Below are 17,149 nucleotides of genomic sequence, written 5' to 3'. Positions count from 1 at the left end.
TGTGGAGGAAGAGAGTGGCTTAAACGCAGCGGGGATCTCCCAGACTGTCGAGAAAAGAGACAGAAAGGTCAGGAGACTCCCTGGGGGCTTGGGGAAGAGCTGGATCTGCTGCGGCTGAGCCACAAAGCCGGAGGGGTGGGACAGCTGGCACCAGGGAAAGCAGCAGGAGGGATGCACGATGGAGGACACAAGGAACAAAGGGGAAGAGAGAGCCCACCAGGGTCGGGAAGCAGCAGCTCCATGTGCTACCCTACTCCTGAAGCCACGCCAGATCTCAGCACCGAGTACAGTCCTGCTCCTCTCTGGAGCAGCCGACACCACACGCCGCCTGGCAGGGCTGCCCTGTGACAATGCCACCGCTGTCCCTGCACCCCGGGAGTGGGGGCTGCACCAGGCTCGCACACTGGGCAGCCTTTCAGGCCGGCTGCCCGCCCCGTCCTGGCCACTGCCTGCACGCCTACGGACAGGAGGGTGCTCTGCCACAGCCAATGAGGCTTCCAGGGAGAGACTGATGGGGAGCAAGTGCCGGTGATGCTGTAAGGGAGCAGCCAGCGTGGCAGAACCGAAAGGGGTCAGAAAATACTTGGCAGGGTCAGCACAGGAGAGAGGAAGCTCTGCTGCCAGCCATGATTCTCACCAAAATTAACTTTGAAAGCTCAACAGAAAGTTCGACATTTTAATGCAACTGAAGAACAGCGCTGCAGGGGCAGGGTCCTGCACACAGGTGGGGAATCACAGCCAAGGGACTTCTGAAACTCAAGGGAAACAGAAAGAAGGAAGGCAGAGAGTTCAACATTTCAGGACTGCAAGTCATCTTCTCTCACCTTCTCATTTTCTGTATCTGTCCTGCTACAGGGGCTTGTGTTGGACCACAGCCTTTGCCCCATACAAGGAAAAGCTGCTTGCGTTCATCTCCTGAACATATGAGGCAACCCCTCCCCACACCCAGCAATGCATCAAAATCCTAAAGGGTCCCTTTGCGCACAGGGACTCGCAGTCCCCAGATGCAACCCCCTTGTCATTGAGGAGCCGGGGTCTCCTCGAGCTGGGGACTACGCTGGCTGCCCCTGCTCTGAAGCCAAGGGGAGGACCAGGGCTCACAACCACAACGCAGCGGCATCTGCACCGCTGCACAGGGTCAGAGTCTGCGCCATGCACAGGGATGCACAGCGGCAGCGGCTCAGCTCAGCCTTCAAGGAAACCCTCCTCTTTGGGGGAAGGTTGCTAAGCAGCCAGGAGGGGACGTGGCCACGGGAACCGGAGATGTACTTTCCCTTCTGCGGGCATCGGTCCTGAGAGCTGACAGCAGCTAGGACAACTCGGCCAAGCAGACGAGCTCGAAGCCCCGTAGCGCGGCACCAGCAGGACCTGCCCCAGCCCTGGCTCCCAGCTCAGCTGCTCCAGGGGCAGCCACAGCCACAAACAAAGGGCGAGTCCTCGGCTGGCATGAGCTGTTGGAGCCGGGAGGAGGGAGAAGACTGACAGGTCTGGTTTTATTATCTCTGCATCAAATCAGCTCCTTGGCTGGACCAGCAGCACAAGGCAGAGGAGGGTCTCTGAGCTCCCCCTGGCCAGAGCTGGGCAGCTGCTCCCCAGCTGGGTGTTGCAGGGTCTGACACCAGGAGCCAGAAGGGAGCAGCCTCCTCTGCTTGAGAGCAGGAGGGTGGAGATGAGCTGCGGCTGCTCAAGATTACATGGTCTCCACAAGTCAACCATGGTGCAAAGCCTTGCAGGACCAACTATGTGAAACCAGGAGACTCTGGCTGCTTTTAACATCTCCCGCTTTCAAGCCCTGTCATGATCACCTCCAGGGCTGATGGTAGCTAGAAAAATCATGAGGTTTTTCCTCCCCACCCCATTCCCCCATCAATGCCCAGGAGCACCAGCCAGTGCCAAGCAGTGCACAGGAGAGGCTGCCCTTACCTCTGGGCATCAGGCTGGGAAATGGCATTGACAACAGCCTCCACTGCTGTGTCGAAGAGCTCCGGGTCCTGCAGAGAGGTGAAAGCTGCCTGGATCAGGTTCTCGCAGTCCATCAGCGGGATCTCCAGCTGCACCCAGCTGGAGAAGCACTTCAACACCTTCTGCTTGATGAAACCCGGGGAGTCCTGCTGCTGCAGCAGCTGCTCCAGCAAAGGGAAGACGGAGCCGCACTCCTGTGCCAGGACGCTGCGTACCTGGCCCTTGCGGTACTGGGGCAGGCGGCTGGTCTGAAACTCCTCGGGCAGCACCGTCAGCAGCTCCAGCAGCGCCAGGCACCGTGCTCGCCCGTCCACGTTGGAGTCCTCCGCCTGGAACATGCGCACCATGTCTGCCACAGCACAGGGCCAAGCCTCCGGCATCATGCTGAGGGCCAAGGAGGCCAGTGCCACGCACAGGCGGGTCAGCACGATCTTGGAGCCGCTGGCGAAGCGGGTGATGTGGGTGAAGAGCTGCGACTTGAGGCTCTCGTACTGGTCGGCCGGGATGTCGTTCCAGTAACGGGAGATTTTAATGTGAAGAGCGCTGGCACCAAAGTACTGGATCTCGGGCACCTTGTCCATGTTGAGAAGCAGCCAGCTGAAGTGCCACGCCTGGGGGGAGACCTGTGCCTGCATCAGCCATTTCTGAGCCAAGTTCTTGTTCTCGATGTTTGGGTCATAATACAGCTGATGGAGAGCCTAGAAGAGAGCAGGAAGCATTGTAGAGCAGCCAAGGAGCACAGCCGTAGCCGGTCCCACCAGGGGAAGGCTCACCGTGAAGGCTCACCGGCATGGAGCCCAGCGCCCGGGCTGCCCGCCAGCCTGAGCCCTGCCAAGCCTGCCCCCTCCCCGTGTCTAGCCTGCCTTAGCTGGCCTCCCTCCTTGGGCTCTCAGCGAAGCGAGAATGATCTGGCAGCAGACGAAGACCTGCAAAGCATTCTTCCCCTCCTCCTCTCATGCAGCACTCTGGAAATTTCTTTTCCTTAGTCATCTCCCACCCTCGCCTTCACTTCTGCTGAACCTGCCTGCTTCCCCCATGATGTGCTGTCACTGGGGTGGGTGCAGGACCCCTCAACAGCGCGAGGGCAATAAGGGACATGGCACACCGGCACTCCTGCCTTCCACCTGCACCCGCTCTCAGAAAGGTGCTGTGGATGCACCGGCTCTCAGAAAGCCTGTGTGACCCAAAGCTTGCGCCTGGGAGCCCAGGAAATGCAGGAGACGCTGCAGATATCTTCATCTGTCAGGTTGTACAGAGCCCTGGAAACCCACAGTCACTAAGCTCAGGGATTAATCCCTCCACAGAATCTCTTTGAAGCATTCCCAAACCCGCCCAGTTACAGCTGGGCCAGGAGAGCTGGCATCTAATCATGCCTCTGCCACCACCTCCCGGGACAGCCCAGGGCTGCTCAATCCATCTCCCTGTAAGGAGAAGAACATCACTCACCTGCTCCGACAGCTTTGGGAGATCTAGTTACTGCTTTGCAGAGCTCAGATCCACATGAACAGCCTCACGCAAGCTGCGAGGCTTTATTTGCAGAGGAATATTATATAGATCTTAAGGGCAACATTAATTAGTTACCTCTCCTAAGTGGGTGCAACTAGTAACCAGTGATGCCCCTCGCACACAGAGGGGAAGAGTAACTACCCCTTGTCCGAACTCTGTCTTCCAGCAGCAAGGTTTTCTGCCTGGCACAGCAAATTTCATTTCATATCGTTGACTGCACATGCCAGGAGCAAGGAAAAGCAATGGCATTTGTCAGGCTATCAGGTACCCGTCGAGCCCCACCATCAAATAGGAGGATGATTCCAGCAGGTGCAGAGGATTTTTTGTGTCCCCATCCTGGCTCCAGGTCTCAAATATCCTCCTCCCCCCTAAAAAGCTCTATGAAATTCTTGTGTGGCTCTTGTACCCAGGAGAGGATTTAAACCCTGTTTTTAAGCGTGCAGAGCTGGCAGCCTGGGGCACAGAACAAGCTTCCCAAGCAGGCGCTTGTGTCTCCTGCTGCTTCCCAGCACAAGACCAAAGAGCAGGACAAAATGGCAGGAACCTTACAGAAGTGGCATTGCCTGGGCCATCATTTGAAAAGCCTCTGTTCAAGACTGTGGCGGGGGGAAACAAGGATAACCTCTTTGTGAGAAATAAAGAGGTTATGAAGTACGTCGTAGGAGACAGAGCCAGCCAACATGGGCTGCAGAGGGACAGGCGTCTGTCCCACTAAAATCCTGACACAGAAAAGGTTAACCCTAGATAGGCAGGACATGGGGAGAGTGAAATTTTTCCTGACAGAGTGGCCAAGGGGAGTGGACAAGTTAGCAGCAGCTACCTGAAACCTTGCTCTGCTCTTGGTTATCTTAGACTCTTGCCTGAAGCATCACTCAGGTGCTGGGGCAGACGTAAGCACTGTCATCCCCTCCCATCAAACCAACAATTTACTTCACTACGGAGTAGTAGCTGCAGACGTGCTAAAAGCTCAACCACTCCTGGGGGTAGGAACCTGGCTCCTACCCATGCTCTTCTGCTGAAGACTGAGTTGTCCTGCAGCAGGGCTGGAGCTTAAGCTCTCAACTATCTCTTCCATTACTGGCTCAGTCTCTTATTTGCTCTAATCAGAGCTTGCTGCTTATTTTCTTTCCAAATGAAATTCCACTTGATATTCCCAGAGTTGGTGACAGCCCATTCTCCTTCCCTGCTCACTGGGCACCCCAACAAGGTGCAAAGGCCGGCAGCGGTCCCCTCTGCCTGCTCCCCAGCCTCCCCACCTCCTCCCAACCTCTCCGTTTACACTCCCACACATTCTCTAATTAATTGATTTCTTCTATTTTGAATTGTCTTCCTGCTAACACTTAGAAAATTCGGGGGGGGGGAAAAAATCCCCATGCATCACATATTAAGAGGCATAAGCTGTATACATGTCCCATCATAAGGATGGCAGAGGGAGCATTATGGTAGATGTTCCCCTCAACACTCTTGCTGGGGAAATGTCACCATCACTGCATTACAGGAACAGTGAGTGACCAGGTTGTGAGACCCCTCTGCAGACAGGGTCAGCTTTCCAACCATGCAGATGGCTTTCCCACCACCACCACCATCTCGCCTGCACCCCTCATGCTCTGCCGGCCCTCCAGCAGCGCCTGCTGTCACCAGTGAGCTCTCTGGAGAGGCATCCATCACCCAGCAACACCACCCCAGAGCCTCGTTCCTCCCGCAGGGGGCCTCTGGGGAGGTTTCCAGCAGAGCTCCCCCAGGAACACACACTGGAGCCTCTGCTGCTCCGCACCTCGGGGAGAGGGTGAGAGGCAATATGACAAAGTCTACCAACTACACTAAGTTATTCAGAGGGTGGAAACAAAGCTGACGCTGAGTAACACTGCAAGCTGTTGGAAGTCAGAAGAATATTCTGGAAAAGTGTGGCTACTGGCTTTTTCACCCACCTTCCCAGACCACCCTGTCCAGGAAGGGACAGGCCATGGAGACTCCTGGCCAGAGCACGGCTGTTCAGCTGTTTGTTCCTGCCTGGTGCAGGATGCCAAGTAGAGAGGCAAGGCAGCACCCATCTGGTGCTCTACACGACACGGGAGAGCTTTCCAGAGGGCCTCCAAGGGTGGGTATCAATACTGGAACCATCCTAGCCCAGCTCAAATCAGCAGATTAAAAACCCCTGGGAGAAGACTTTCCCTAACCTATCACACACATCAGCTGAGTACAATTCTCTGCTGAGAGCATGGGACAGGAGGCTGCAAGGCACCATGCCCTGCAGAAGGGTACCTGAACACCTGTCATCCTCCTCCCCAGCAAGAAAAGGCACCGTTCTCATCCCGGAGGGAGGCAGCGGCACTGCATGCTGTTGGTCTTTGACATCACCACACTGGTCAGCACTCTCAGGCCCATCAGAAAGCACTGGAGATGATGAGGGGAACTCATTAGCGCCAGGAGGGAGAAGCAGAAGGCATGAAATCAGGCAGTGACATCTAACAGGGAGGCTTTGTGCATTTTGATTTGAGCGGGTGGCTGCCACCAGACCTGCCTCCTCCGCAATTAGACCTGTAACATGAGAGCTGGTAAACAGCCCGGCTGTCAGCTATGCCCTTTGGCCAGGGAAGGAGCTTTCTCCAACATCAGCTCTGCTTGGCTGAAAATAATTCAAGCTTGTTATGATGGCTCTTCCCTGCCCTAAAAAAGCTGTGGCCAAAGTCTCAGTTAGGGTCTAGATAGTGGAGAGGTATCAGCTGCTCAAGACGGCCAGCAGTAAGCTGCGTTGGGGCAGGGGAGCTTGCCCAAAAGGCATGGGTCAGAGGAACCACACTGGTCGCTTTGGACAGCGGGAGGGGGACCAGTGCCAAGCAAAGGCACCTGATCTTAGCTCGCAGTCTGGTATCATGAGGGAGAAGGAGCTGCTATGAGCACAGCATCTCCCAGCCTCTCGGAGCTTCTGCAGGGAGCCCATAGCCAGTGGGCTGTCTCCACAACTGCACTACATAAATCCAGTAAGGTTCCCAGCAGAGAGGTATTGTGTCCATGCCGTTTTGGGGGTGACAAGAGGAGGCCCAGACGCGAGGCTCCAGCCCCACAGAGTGGGATTGTGCTACCTGCCATTCCTGGGGGGGGACTCCACAGGGAAACAGGTCCCCTTCAGGGGCCAGTATGCTTCAGCTAGTGGAGGTGACAGGAGGTACAGCTCTGAGGTCTGCAACCCAGCAGGGAAAACAGCAAGATGCAGAACACATTCCTGTTCTGTTCCTTGCTCTGTGCCCACAGCCGTGGCATGTCAGGGGCAGTGGTGGCCATGGCCCCAAGGCAGCCACCAGCCTTCTTCCAGCAGGACCCCCCAGGATGTCTCTCGCTGTCCTTTCCAGCTGAGCACCCTCACACTGCCGGCGCTCCGGGCCTGCGACAGCACAGCCATTATTATGGCTCTGCCAAGCCAGGGGAACGTCATCCCTGCCTCCCCCGGCCCCGCGCAGCAGCCGTCCTCCCTCCCCCTGTCCTCCCCCTGCCACGGCGGGACAGGCTGAGCAGCCAGCAGCCCCGGGAAGGTGGCAGCCTGCCGAAGCACCGAGGAGAGCAAATGGATGCAAAATAAAGCCGTGCGCATTCTGCCAGGCGTGCTGCTCCTGTGCAAGGCACCCACACTTTGCCAGCAATCCCGAAGAATGGGGTGGTTTTTTTCCCCACACCTAATAAGATATGCTGCCACTTTGCATCCCTCTTTGAGCCTAGCTTGCCCACACCAAGTCCTCAGTTGTCCATAAGGGGCTGTAGCCCAGACATGGCTCGGCAGCCTTGGCATCCCTCCTGCTGCTTCACTGCCAGCAGCCTTTTGCATGGTCCTCAGCAGGGATGGGGGCTGTAGGAGACAAGTCCTCTCAGCACTGGTGGCTGGGGACCTTCACAAGTGAAGGGTGAGCAGGGTCAGAGGAACCCTGGGAGCACAGAGCTCAGGATGAGTTGCAAGGGTGACCCGAACACCTCTGCCCACCATCTTCTGTTTCTACCCATCACTTTGGTGAACAAGGCTGCAAGGGTTTAGAGGGGAATCCCCACTGGCACTCAGGCGACAATCTCACCCGTTACTGCTCCGCAAGATGTCAGACCTGAGATAAAGCTCCAGTGATGGCCCTTGTAGGGCAAAGCCAAGCCCTGGCAAACACAAGGTGCTGCCCTCTCATCCCATCACCACCACACCACAGGAAGGAGCAAGATGTTCAGCCAAGGTTGGCTCTGGGTGGGATCTGCTTTTGCAGTGAAGATCTGCTTAAATGCCAAATAAGGTGACTCCTCACTTCCCTCAATTTTGCAAGAATCTCCCTTCTCGAGCCCCCTAACTTACCATCCCCAGCACGACTTCCACATGTCACGTACATGAGCTGTCCCTAACGAAGAAGTGGCCAAGCCACTGCCAGTGGTGCACCCGTCAGGGGATGCCATTCCCCAACCCTGACGCATCCATAATTCTCTTGATTGGGTTTCCAAAGACAGGCAATAACCTTTTTCTGAAGAAAGCAGATGCAGTTGGGTTTCTCCTTCCCATCCTGCTGGGTAAAGGCAGCCCGGGCAGCTGCCACATCCCCGAGGCTCAGCATCTCCGAGGAGCGGTGATCAAAGCCACCCCTCTCCCATCACGGTAGGCTCCGGATGTCAGCTCCATGACACCCCGCCTACCCATCCTGCCGGAGAGACTCTGTGCATTCATCAGGCATCTCCAGAGAGGCACACAGCAATCTGGAAGGCCCAGAGATGCCAGACCGCTAATGTGCTAGGGAAAAGACGTCAGTGAATATTACAAACACCCCAGAGGACGAGGCAGGCCAAGGGAGGAAAGACCTGGAAGGAATCAGACAAAAAAAGTGGGCGAGAGCAGGCACGGGGGAAATCCACGGAGGAACGGCACTGCCTTCTTTCTCATTTCAAAAAGGGGGATACTGCTGGGGCACATTTAATTGCACTGAAAACAGGCAAAGAGGGTCTCGCATTCCTCTCCTCCTGTCCAACACTGCAGTGTCAGATGCCACTACCCCTGACCTGGGGGAAGGCAGCCCAAAAAATGCAAGACACAAGCCCTGCTTGTACACTGCTCCTCCGAGCTGGACACAGCCGGCAGGGACCGAGCATCTGCGATCCATCTTCGCGGGAGCAGGGTTCATACTGCAGCAGAAGCGTCACCTCCCCAGGGCAGCGTCGCCCCACCATCAGGCTGTCAGTCACGCCGGGGACAGCCCCTGGGCACGCAGAAGCGCAGGCAGGTCACAAACCAGACTGCACCGTTTAGGCATGGCGGGGGGGGGTGGGGGGGGGGTGGAGGGAAGCTGAGCATCCTCGTAGCCTGAAGCCCTCGGCTCGCCCAGCCTTCCCTTCCCTCCGAGCCCTCCAGCAGAGAGCGGCTCAGCAGCAGGTGCAGGGGAAGTGGAGCCAGCCCAGAGCTGCCGGTCGCCCAGCAGGTCCACACAGCATGGCCACGCCAGCCTGCTCTCCCTCCGCCGAAGCCAGAGCAGCATCTAGGTCAGGCTCGGAAGCAAACAAAAAAGCAGCCGAGCAGCCCTCAGCTGGGACCAGGGGACACTAACACAGTAACCGTAGGGCAACAGCTCAGCCCCAGCATGGTCCAGCTCCTTCCCTGTGTCACGGGAGAGCTGACTATGGAAAAACTGAGCAAAAAAAATACAGGGAGCAACTTTCAGTGCAGCACCTGAACGTGACACCTCCTCAGGAACAGAGGAAGCTGCCCGCCTGCTGCCCATGGGCTTTCAGACCTGCCGGCTGGCAAAGGGCAGCGTGGGCATCTGCAACCTCCTGCCTCCCTGCAACCACTGGTCACAGCTGGAAGGATCCAACTCTCTGGCACAAGTCATACTGGATAAACACAGCAATGATCCTCTTCAGCTACCTGGGCACCCAGAGCCCAACAAAACTGCAGGGGCATTTACCCAGCCCACCACATAATAAACAACAGTGGGGGTACAGAAGGGTCTTCCAGGGACGCAAATCCTCTCCAAGAAAAACATCTGAAGAGCATGACGGGCACGGTCTCACCAGAGACCTCCCTGGCTACAACTGCCACACGTGATGACTTCCACTGTGGGTGACCTGGAGAAGCTTCGACCCTCTGACTTAAGAGATAACCACCTTCTTACGCTGTTCCTAACCCCAGCACTTATCACTGGCTGACTCAGAGTGGAGTCAAACCCCAACTCTAATCAGCATTCAGTGTTATTAATAGAGCCATGCACAAAACCTTTCAGGCAGAAGAGCCCAGGCCAGTAGAAGCATCATTTGTCTGCCAGCATCACCTCTGACAAAGCAGCTCTGCCCACCTGCCTCTCACCAGCTCAACCCCCAGCAAAGCCCACCTTTCCTTCCATTTGTACCAGAAACACCCCACAGCCCTCCCTTGAAAGGACAGAGACAGGAGGGCTCCGAGCTGCTCATCTTCTGAGCTTTTTCTGATCCCACCCCACATTTCTTCCCCTGGGCAGGCACCATGCTGCTACCCCCAGCCAGCAGCTCAGAGCCCCACCACGGTCCACCTCCGCATCTTCAGATGACACCACTGAGATGGAAAAGCCTGCGGAGACCAGGAGAAGCCGGGCAGGCTGGGGGAGGGGAGCCGAAGCATCCTAGAGGGCATCTTTGCCTCCTCCCAGGCGGCAGGAGGCTAAATCCAGAGCGGCACGGTGAGGATGAGCTGCCTCTCGGCACAGCCCCACCTCACCCGGGTGCCCCCCACCCTGGCACTGCCCACCCTTCCTGGGCAAGTGTGCGCTTCATTGTTGGTGCAAACAAAGGAGTGGTTTGTATCTGCCAAGGAGAAAGGAAGTCAGAGGCAAAATCATCCAGCAGCCCTGGGTATATGCAGATTAAGCTGCAGAAGGTTGCATTAATGTAGCATTTTCCAGACATCAGTTAATCCCCCCGGCCGTGCTCTATCTCCGTTTCCCTGGCAGAGGTGGGCGGTCTCACCTGAGGCCACAAAGGCAACCGGTGCCCACCTACAAACCTGACATCCCTGACTCAACACCTCCCGAGGGGGCCAGGCAAGCTGCTGGGTGCAAAACACAAGCCGTGTGCCCACCAGCGTGCCCGTGGGCATCACTTTGGCAAGGAACTCGGTCTATTCTTATTGAGGAAAAATGAGGACGCTGGGATTCCCACTAGCTGTCTGGGGACCAAGCTATGGATCGACAGGCTGTCAGTCTCTGAGTGGATGTCTGGCTACAGGGTGAGTGGAAGGGGAGAAGCGCTCTCCCGCTGTTTGCCCTTCAGGGATGCATCCTCTGCTGCCCTGCCCCCATCACCTCCAAGATGGTCCAAGGGAAGGGTTTTGCTGGGCTGCCTCCCCCAGCACTCGCTGGGGTGCCCTGCTCAGTCTCTGTGATGAACCCCAGGTCACGCGGAGGATGCTCGGGGCACTTCCCAGCAGCAGTGCCATGCTGGCAGGCCTCGGTTTGCCGTGGCCATTCCCTGGATCCCAGGTTCTGGCAATCTCGACCTTGCTCCTCTTGCCCTACAGCTGCTTGCGAGGACCTCAAGCATCACCAAGAGCATGAGGGCTGGATCAATCCACGTTTAGAAAGGCATCACCAAGCCATCCGCCCTCCAAAGGCTTTTCCCAAACGTAATTCCCAACAATTCCTAGCACCTGGCGAGAGCCTGGGTGTCCTCCGTTCCCTGCTTGATGGAGACACGGGTAATGTCGGGGGGCAGCCAGGACTAGCCCCGTAGGCTCTCCCTGCCCGGCGCTGCAGCACGGCGATCCTGAGGACGCCCGTCGAAGACACAACTCCTCCCTTCTGCTCCTCTTTCTGCCACATCATTTACCCTCCCCGGGCTGCTCCGGGCGCACAGGAGCCACCGGCGGCTCCACCTCCCGCACCGCGCACCGGACCCCCCCCCGGGGCGGGCAGGGCCGTTGCGGGAGGAGGCGATGCCGACCCGCCGCCCTCCCCGGGCCTGGCACCGCCGAGCAGGTGCCTCCCCACCGCCCCCGCACGCCCCGAACCGCAGCCCCCGCACCCCCGCGGGCAGCATCAGCATCCCGCCGCGGGTGGGCTGAGCGGGGGGGGCGGCCCGCTCACCTTCTCCACGTTCTCCACGGTGAAGTCGAGGCCCTGCGGCGGCGGCGCCTCCGCCCTCCGCTCCATGGCTGCGGCGGCGCTTTAGGAGGCGGCGGCGGTGGCGGCGGCGGGCGGGCGACAGCGGCGGCGCACGGGCAGCCGCATCGCGGCGGGACCCGCCTCCCCGCCCCGACGAGGGCGGCGGCGGCGGCGGCGGCTCGGCTTGGATCGACGCGGCGCGGCGGGCAGCGGCGGTGGGTCCGGGACGCGCCCTCAGGGACGCCCCAAGCGGCGGCACCGCCGCCCCGCTCCGCTCCGCTGCGGCACCGCCTCGTCCCGCCGCCCCGCAGGCGCCACCGGGCAGCCCGGGACCTGCCGCCGCCGCCGCGCCGCACGCCGGGAGCCGTAGTCCCGGGCCCACGCACGTCCCCTGCCGGCCACCGGGCACCCAGCGCCGCCCCGGCTCCCCACGCGTGGCGCCGGCGAGGAACCCCGCTCAGCACCGCCTCCCGCTGCCGGGCCACGGGTGGCAAACACGCCGGTCACCCCCGTCCGTCCCCCCCCCGTCACGGGCACACGCAGGGGTTGGACACGCAGCCCATCGCTTTATTGCTACAGGAAAAGGCGACTGTACAAAAATAGAGTTTATCCCTCAAATTTTACAAATAATAGAAAAAAAGGGGGTTTGGGGGCACAGGGCACCGGGGGACGGGGCGCTGCCCAGGGCTTCACAGCAGCGCTGGGGTTAAATTACACCCGGCCCCCGGGGGCCCAAAGTCATAAATAGGAGCTGCCGCTCGAGAACAATAAATAAATAATTTAGAGTAATAAATAGTTCAGTGCCGCAGCACTGCGGGGAGCCGGCCAGGGGTCCCAGCAGGTGCCTGTGCCCCACCACCCTGTGGAGCACCAGGGGCTGCCGCTAGCCCAGGTGCAGGTCCCCCACCCCACACTGGCGTGGTTTGGCCCTGCTGCACCCCTGTCCCCACAGGACACCCCCTCCTTGCAGGGCAGCTCCGGCCACCACCAGCCCCATGGTGCCCAAGGGGACAGGGAGGTTTTGCCCCCTTTCTGTCTCCCTCCAAAGCTTGAATGACTCTTGGCCCCAGCTCCCCTAAAGCAGGGGTGTGGGAGCACCAGTCCAGGCAGGTCACCGGCGAGGTGGGCGCTGCTGGTGGACACTGGGCTAGCAGACCCTTGTGAGCTGCGGAGATGCTCCATACCCCCTCCTGCTCCTCTCCCAGTGCTGAGCCGGGGGGCACCTGGGCAGGACCCTGTGTAGCCAGTGGCACCAGCTGCTTGGCACTGAGCAGGAGAGGGCTCGCCTGCCCACACCCCTGTCACGGCTCCATCTCGCCTCAGTCCCTCGTGGCCACGTAAACCTGAGGGCACACGCCTCTGACAGACCCTTCCTCTGAGCATCGGTGCTGCTGTGCGCCATGAGGTGGGGTCTGCCTGCATACATCGAGCCGGGGCCGAGCTGGCAGCCCCCTCCTCAGCCGATGCAGCTGCACTCAGCCGCCGAGAGCTTCTCCACTGTCTGCCATGTGTTCTGCACGTCCATGAAGGAGACGGCCTCGTAGCGGGTGGGCCGGCAGCAGGGGTGGCTGAGGACCCGCTCCTGCGGCCCCGGGGTGATGAGCTGCTGCCGCAGCAGGCTGCCCAGCGTCAGGTCATAGTTGCTGCGCGCCCGGTGGCAGGACCCGCTGCAGTACTTGAAAAGCACGATCTCATCCGAGTTGAAGCCCAGGCCCAGGTCACGCACCTTCACCATCAGGTTGCGGATGTGGCAGTTGCGCCCGCGGGCCCCCCGCAAGGGTTTCCGCGGCCCCTTCTTGGTTTTGCCGGTGGCCGGCGGTGAGCGCTCAGCACGCAGCAGCAGGTCCTCCGCCAGCTCTGTGGCACCTGGGCCACCCGTCGTTGCATTGTCCCCTGTATGTGGAGGGGATGGCACCGTCAGACCCTATCCCACACCTGTCACCCTCCTGGAGCCCACCAAGCCTGCCTGTCCCTCCCTCGCCATGGCCTGCAGACCCCTCCTGACCACCTGCGATGGCACTGGACAGGTGCTCATGGGGCGGTGGGGCGGGTGGGCACCTGGCAAAGTAGCTCATCATCCCCAGGGCTCTGCCACCATCCCCAGCGTGAATCACAGGGCCCCACACGTTCAGCCCACCTCCTGCCCAGCCCCAATATGCAGAGGTGGCCCCACATAGGCTGGGGCTCACCACAGTGGCTCCCAACCTGCCCATGCCCCACATACGGGGCCACCATGCCCAGGGTGGGGGGTCCTGCCCCAATACGCACCATACAGGTGGTTCCAGGCAGCGGCAAGTGGTACCTCCACCCCGTCTTCCACAGCTGGGCTGGCGGTGGCCATGCCCCGTGGCGTGGGGGGCGTGTCCAGCGTCTCGTTGCAGTGTGGCGTTCGCAGGGTGCCTGCAGCAAGCCCGGCCAGCAGCGAGAGGATGGCAAGGAGCCCCCACAGCATCCCTTCCTGTGATAAAGCACAGCACAGTGTGGTGAGCCCCAGTGAAGGTCCCCACCAGGGATGAGGCTCCACAAGCTGGAGATGGGGATGGGGACGAGTGGTCCTGGTCATTGTGGCCAGCCAGGCCTGGGCTCACCTTGGGCTGCAGGTGCGTGGTGGGTCCTGCAGGTCTTGGTTCTGGTGGCCCCGCTCGCTGCTCCATGCTGCCTGCAAGTGTAGAGGTGGGAGTCAGTGCCCATGCAGAGGGGATGGGGTGGACATCAAGCTGGCTGGCTGGAAGCTGGCACACCTCTCCCCTGCCCCTGCCAAGCATGCCATCCCCTCTCTTGCCCCCCCAGCACCCTGCAACTCCCCCTACATCCCATCCATGCCCTCTCCCATCCCCTCCCTACACAGCCAGGCATCCTCACCACCCCACACACCCCTTCCCAGAGATTTGGCAGCTGGGGTGGCTCAGCCTTCACCCAGCACCTTCCCTCAAGGGGACGCAGCTGCCTCCTCGCGCGAGCAGCCCGGGATGCCAGGCTGGGCTGTGAGGCAGCGGCTGGGGCTGGGAACGCCACGGGGGGGCTCCTTTCCCATGGCCCTTCCCTGGGAATGTTTTTCTTGCTCGCGGTGGGAGCCTGACCTTGGAAACTCCAAATCCATTAGCGCAGGGTCCCCGGTGCAGCCACCCCCCGGCCCTGCACTGGCTCCCCTGCCTGCTGCCTGCAGGGAGGTGGGACACATAGCCCCAGAGCAGCCTGCGCGAGTGGAGCCATGAGGGGGAGGATGGGCAGGCAGGTCCCATGGGGACATGGTGGGGCACAGGGCACCACATTGGGCTTGCTGTGGTCATTCACCCCAACACCACTGCCCAGCATCCACTGACCCAACACACACAGGGGAATTTGGTCCTGCCATGCCTGGTCCCAGCAGAGCAGTAACCACGGTCTCAGGGGAGCGATGTCCCTTGGGAGGTGCAGGGGCAACTCCCAGTCTGCAGCCACATGTTGCACCTCCTTCCCCAGCTCCTCTGGGGTGCAGGGAGGCGCCTGTGCCCCATTGTCACAAGACAAGATCCCTCAGATGTGGCTCCCAAGGGGGCTTTAACCCTCCTTGGCCCATCTGGTGCATCCCCTGTCTCTTGGGACAGGATTGTCTCCTCGGAGCTTGGTGGCATCCTGCAGCGAGGAGTTCCCCTGCCCTCTCCATGGCTTTGCCCTGGCATGTCTCAGGTGCTTCCATGGCAAAGCTGGGATGGGACATGCTGAGGAGAGCGCTCCTCACCAAAAAGTGAAGGGACGCAGCTGGGCATCGGTGGGACAAGGAGACAAAATCAGTTCCCCCAGTCCCTCCTGCATCTCAGGGAATGGTCCCGAAGTCATGATTGCTGTGTCTCATGCCACCCTGCACTGGCCACACCACGGCAAGGGGCCGTGATGGGCACTGCCAAGCCCACGTGCCTCCTCCGGGGGCCGTACACGGGGCAGGGCGAGTTCCCGGTGCAAGCAGGGCTGGCACCGGCCCCCCCGGCCCCGCCAGCCGCCGCAGCCTGGCCAAGCACAGCCCACGCAGCACGTCGCTCCCGTGGCGGCCCGTGGCCCAGCGCCAGCCACTGCCCCAGGTCATGCCGTTCCCAGGCCGGCACCCCCGGAGGGGCCAGGCGAGGGTCCCCGCGCCCCGCTGGGACGGGACGGTTCCCCCCTCGGTCCCCGCTCCCGCGGCCGGCCACCCCGCCGCGGCCCCTCGGCCCCAGCATCCCGGCGGAACGGGATGGGACGGGACGGCGCAGCCGGTGCAGTTCAGGCTTCTCCCGTCCGGCGGCAGCACGGCCCCGAGCTCTGCGGCGGGAGCGCTGCCGGCGGGGCGCCGGGCGAGGGCAGCCTCCCTTCGCCCCGGGGCAGCCCCGATGCCGGCCCTGCCAGCGCCTCCGCAGACACGGAGCCCCGTCCCCAGGGGCAGCTCCCCGAGCGCGCAGGACCGCAGCCCACGCAGGACCGCAGCCCACGCTGGCCCCGCACCCCTGAAGGCAGGGGCAGCAGGTGGCCCTGCTTGGCCCCTGCTTTCCCCCAGCACGGACAGGGCTGAGCCAAGCTCCTGAGCACCCCACGGGGGTGCCAGACCTGCGCCCCCCCACGGCAGAACCCAGCTCCCCCAGATCCAGCGGAGACCCGGCTGACGTCTGTCCCTACCACGGCTGCAAGAGCCCAACTGGGCCATTAACAGGCACAGGTGCCCCTTCCAGGGTCAGGATCAGGCCCATCCGTGTGAGGACCTGCCTGACTCCCCACCACATGCGTCCCCCGCCCGGGAGCTGAGCAGCAACGGGTCATCCCACACCCACCCGTGCAGAGCCCCACTGCCCGTGCAGTGCACAGGGTAACGGGGAGTGGGTGCCCCGTGGGCTGCACCAAGCACCCGGGGGAGGCAGGAGCCACTTGCGAAGTGCATCCACGCAGGGCCAGCGGGTGCCGTAGCCCCAGGGTGAGGGTCTCAGCTCACGAAGTGGCCGGTTTTGGAAGGGGGCTATGCTGGGGCCTCTCTTGCCACCGCTCGCCCTTCCGGCCCTGCAGCTGCAGGTCCTGCCGGGCAGCGCGGGGGGATGCCTGGAGACCCCCACGGACATCTGCGGGCACCGGCGGAGGCCCGGCATCCCACCGCGCTGCCCCCGGCAGGAGTGACGCGGAGGGGTGTCAGAAATGAACCCCACGTGTGACGCGGAGATGGCACCCGCCCCGCAAAGCCGTGGGAGGCCGGAGTCGGACACGTGGGGCACACGGGCGACACCAAACTCGGCCCCGGCCCGGGGAAAGCAGAGCCGAGGGGCGCCGGGCAGTGCCGGCCCGGGCACCGCCGCCCCGGGACTCTTCCCCGCTCACCGCCCGGTGCCTTCCCGACGTGCCCAAAGGGCGGGAGCCCAGGGAAGAGGCGGGTACGACCGTCCCCGTGTACCCCGGCACCCGCAGCGGTGTCCCGCCTCTCCCCACCGGGGCAGGGAACCCCGTCCCCGCCGCGGCCCCGTCCCCCCCTCAGCCCCGGTACGAGACCCCGCGGAGGCCCGGCGCCGTCGGCAGGCTGGGGTGGACGCTGCCGCCCGCCGCCCCGGTCCGCACTCACCGTGCCCGCGGCGGGGACCATCCCCCGGGCAGCCGCCGCCCCGCAT

The 17,149-nt window shown here is 61.3% G+C and overlaps 2 protein-coding genes across 2 annotated transcripts in view; both read right to left on the bottom strand.

Moving 5' to 3' along the window:
• The window catches only part of IPO13 (importin 13), a 31,315-nt gene extending 19,715 nt beyond the window's left edge, over positions 1-11,600 (bottom strand). The window contains exons 1-2 of the mRNA XM_074152090.1: positions 11,535-11,600; positions 1,924-2,660 (exon numbers count right to left, since the gene is read on the bottom strand). Coding sequence (XP_074008191.1) covers positions 1,924-2,660; positions 11,535-11,600 — 803 coding nt within the window. The remainder of the gene's footprint in view (positions 1-1,923; positions 2,661-11,534) is intronic.
• Positions 11,601-13,008: 1,408 nt separating this feature from the next.
• On the bottom strand, positions 13,009-17,149 carry ARTN (artemin). Its single transcript, XM_074152605.1, has 4 exons — positions 17,104-17,149; positions 14,141-14,211; positions 13,821-14,010; positions 13,009-13,445 (listed from the first exon to the last, which is right to left on the bottom strand). The coding sequence occupies exons 1-4, from the start codon at positions 17,147-17,149 to the stop codon at positions 13,009-13,011; spliced, it is 744 nt and encodes a 247-aa protein (XP_074008706.1).

The sequence above is a fragment of the Numenius arquata genome, chromosome 8 (genome assembly GCF_964106895.1).
Source record: "Numenius arquata chromosome 8, bNumArq3.hap1.1, whole genome shotgun sequence".
NCBI classification, from domain to species: Eukaryota; Metazoa; Chordata; class Aves; order Charadriiformes; family Scolopacidae; genus Numenius; species Numenius arquata.
The sequence above is the reverse complement of the archived record's forward strand: the minus strand, read 5'-3'. Positions and strand labels throughout refer to the sequence as shown.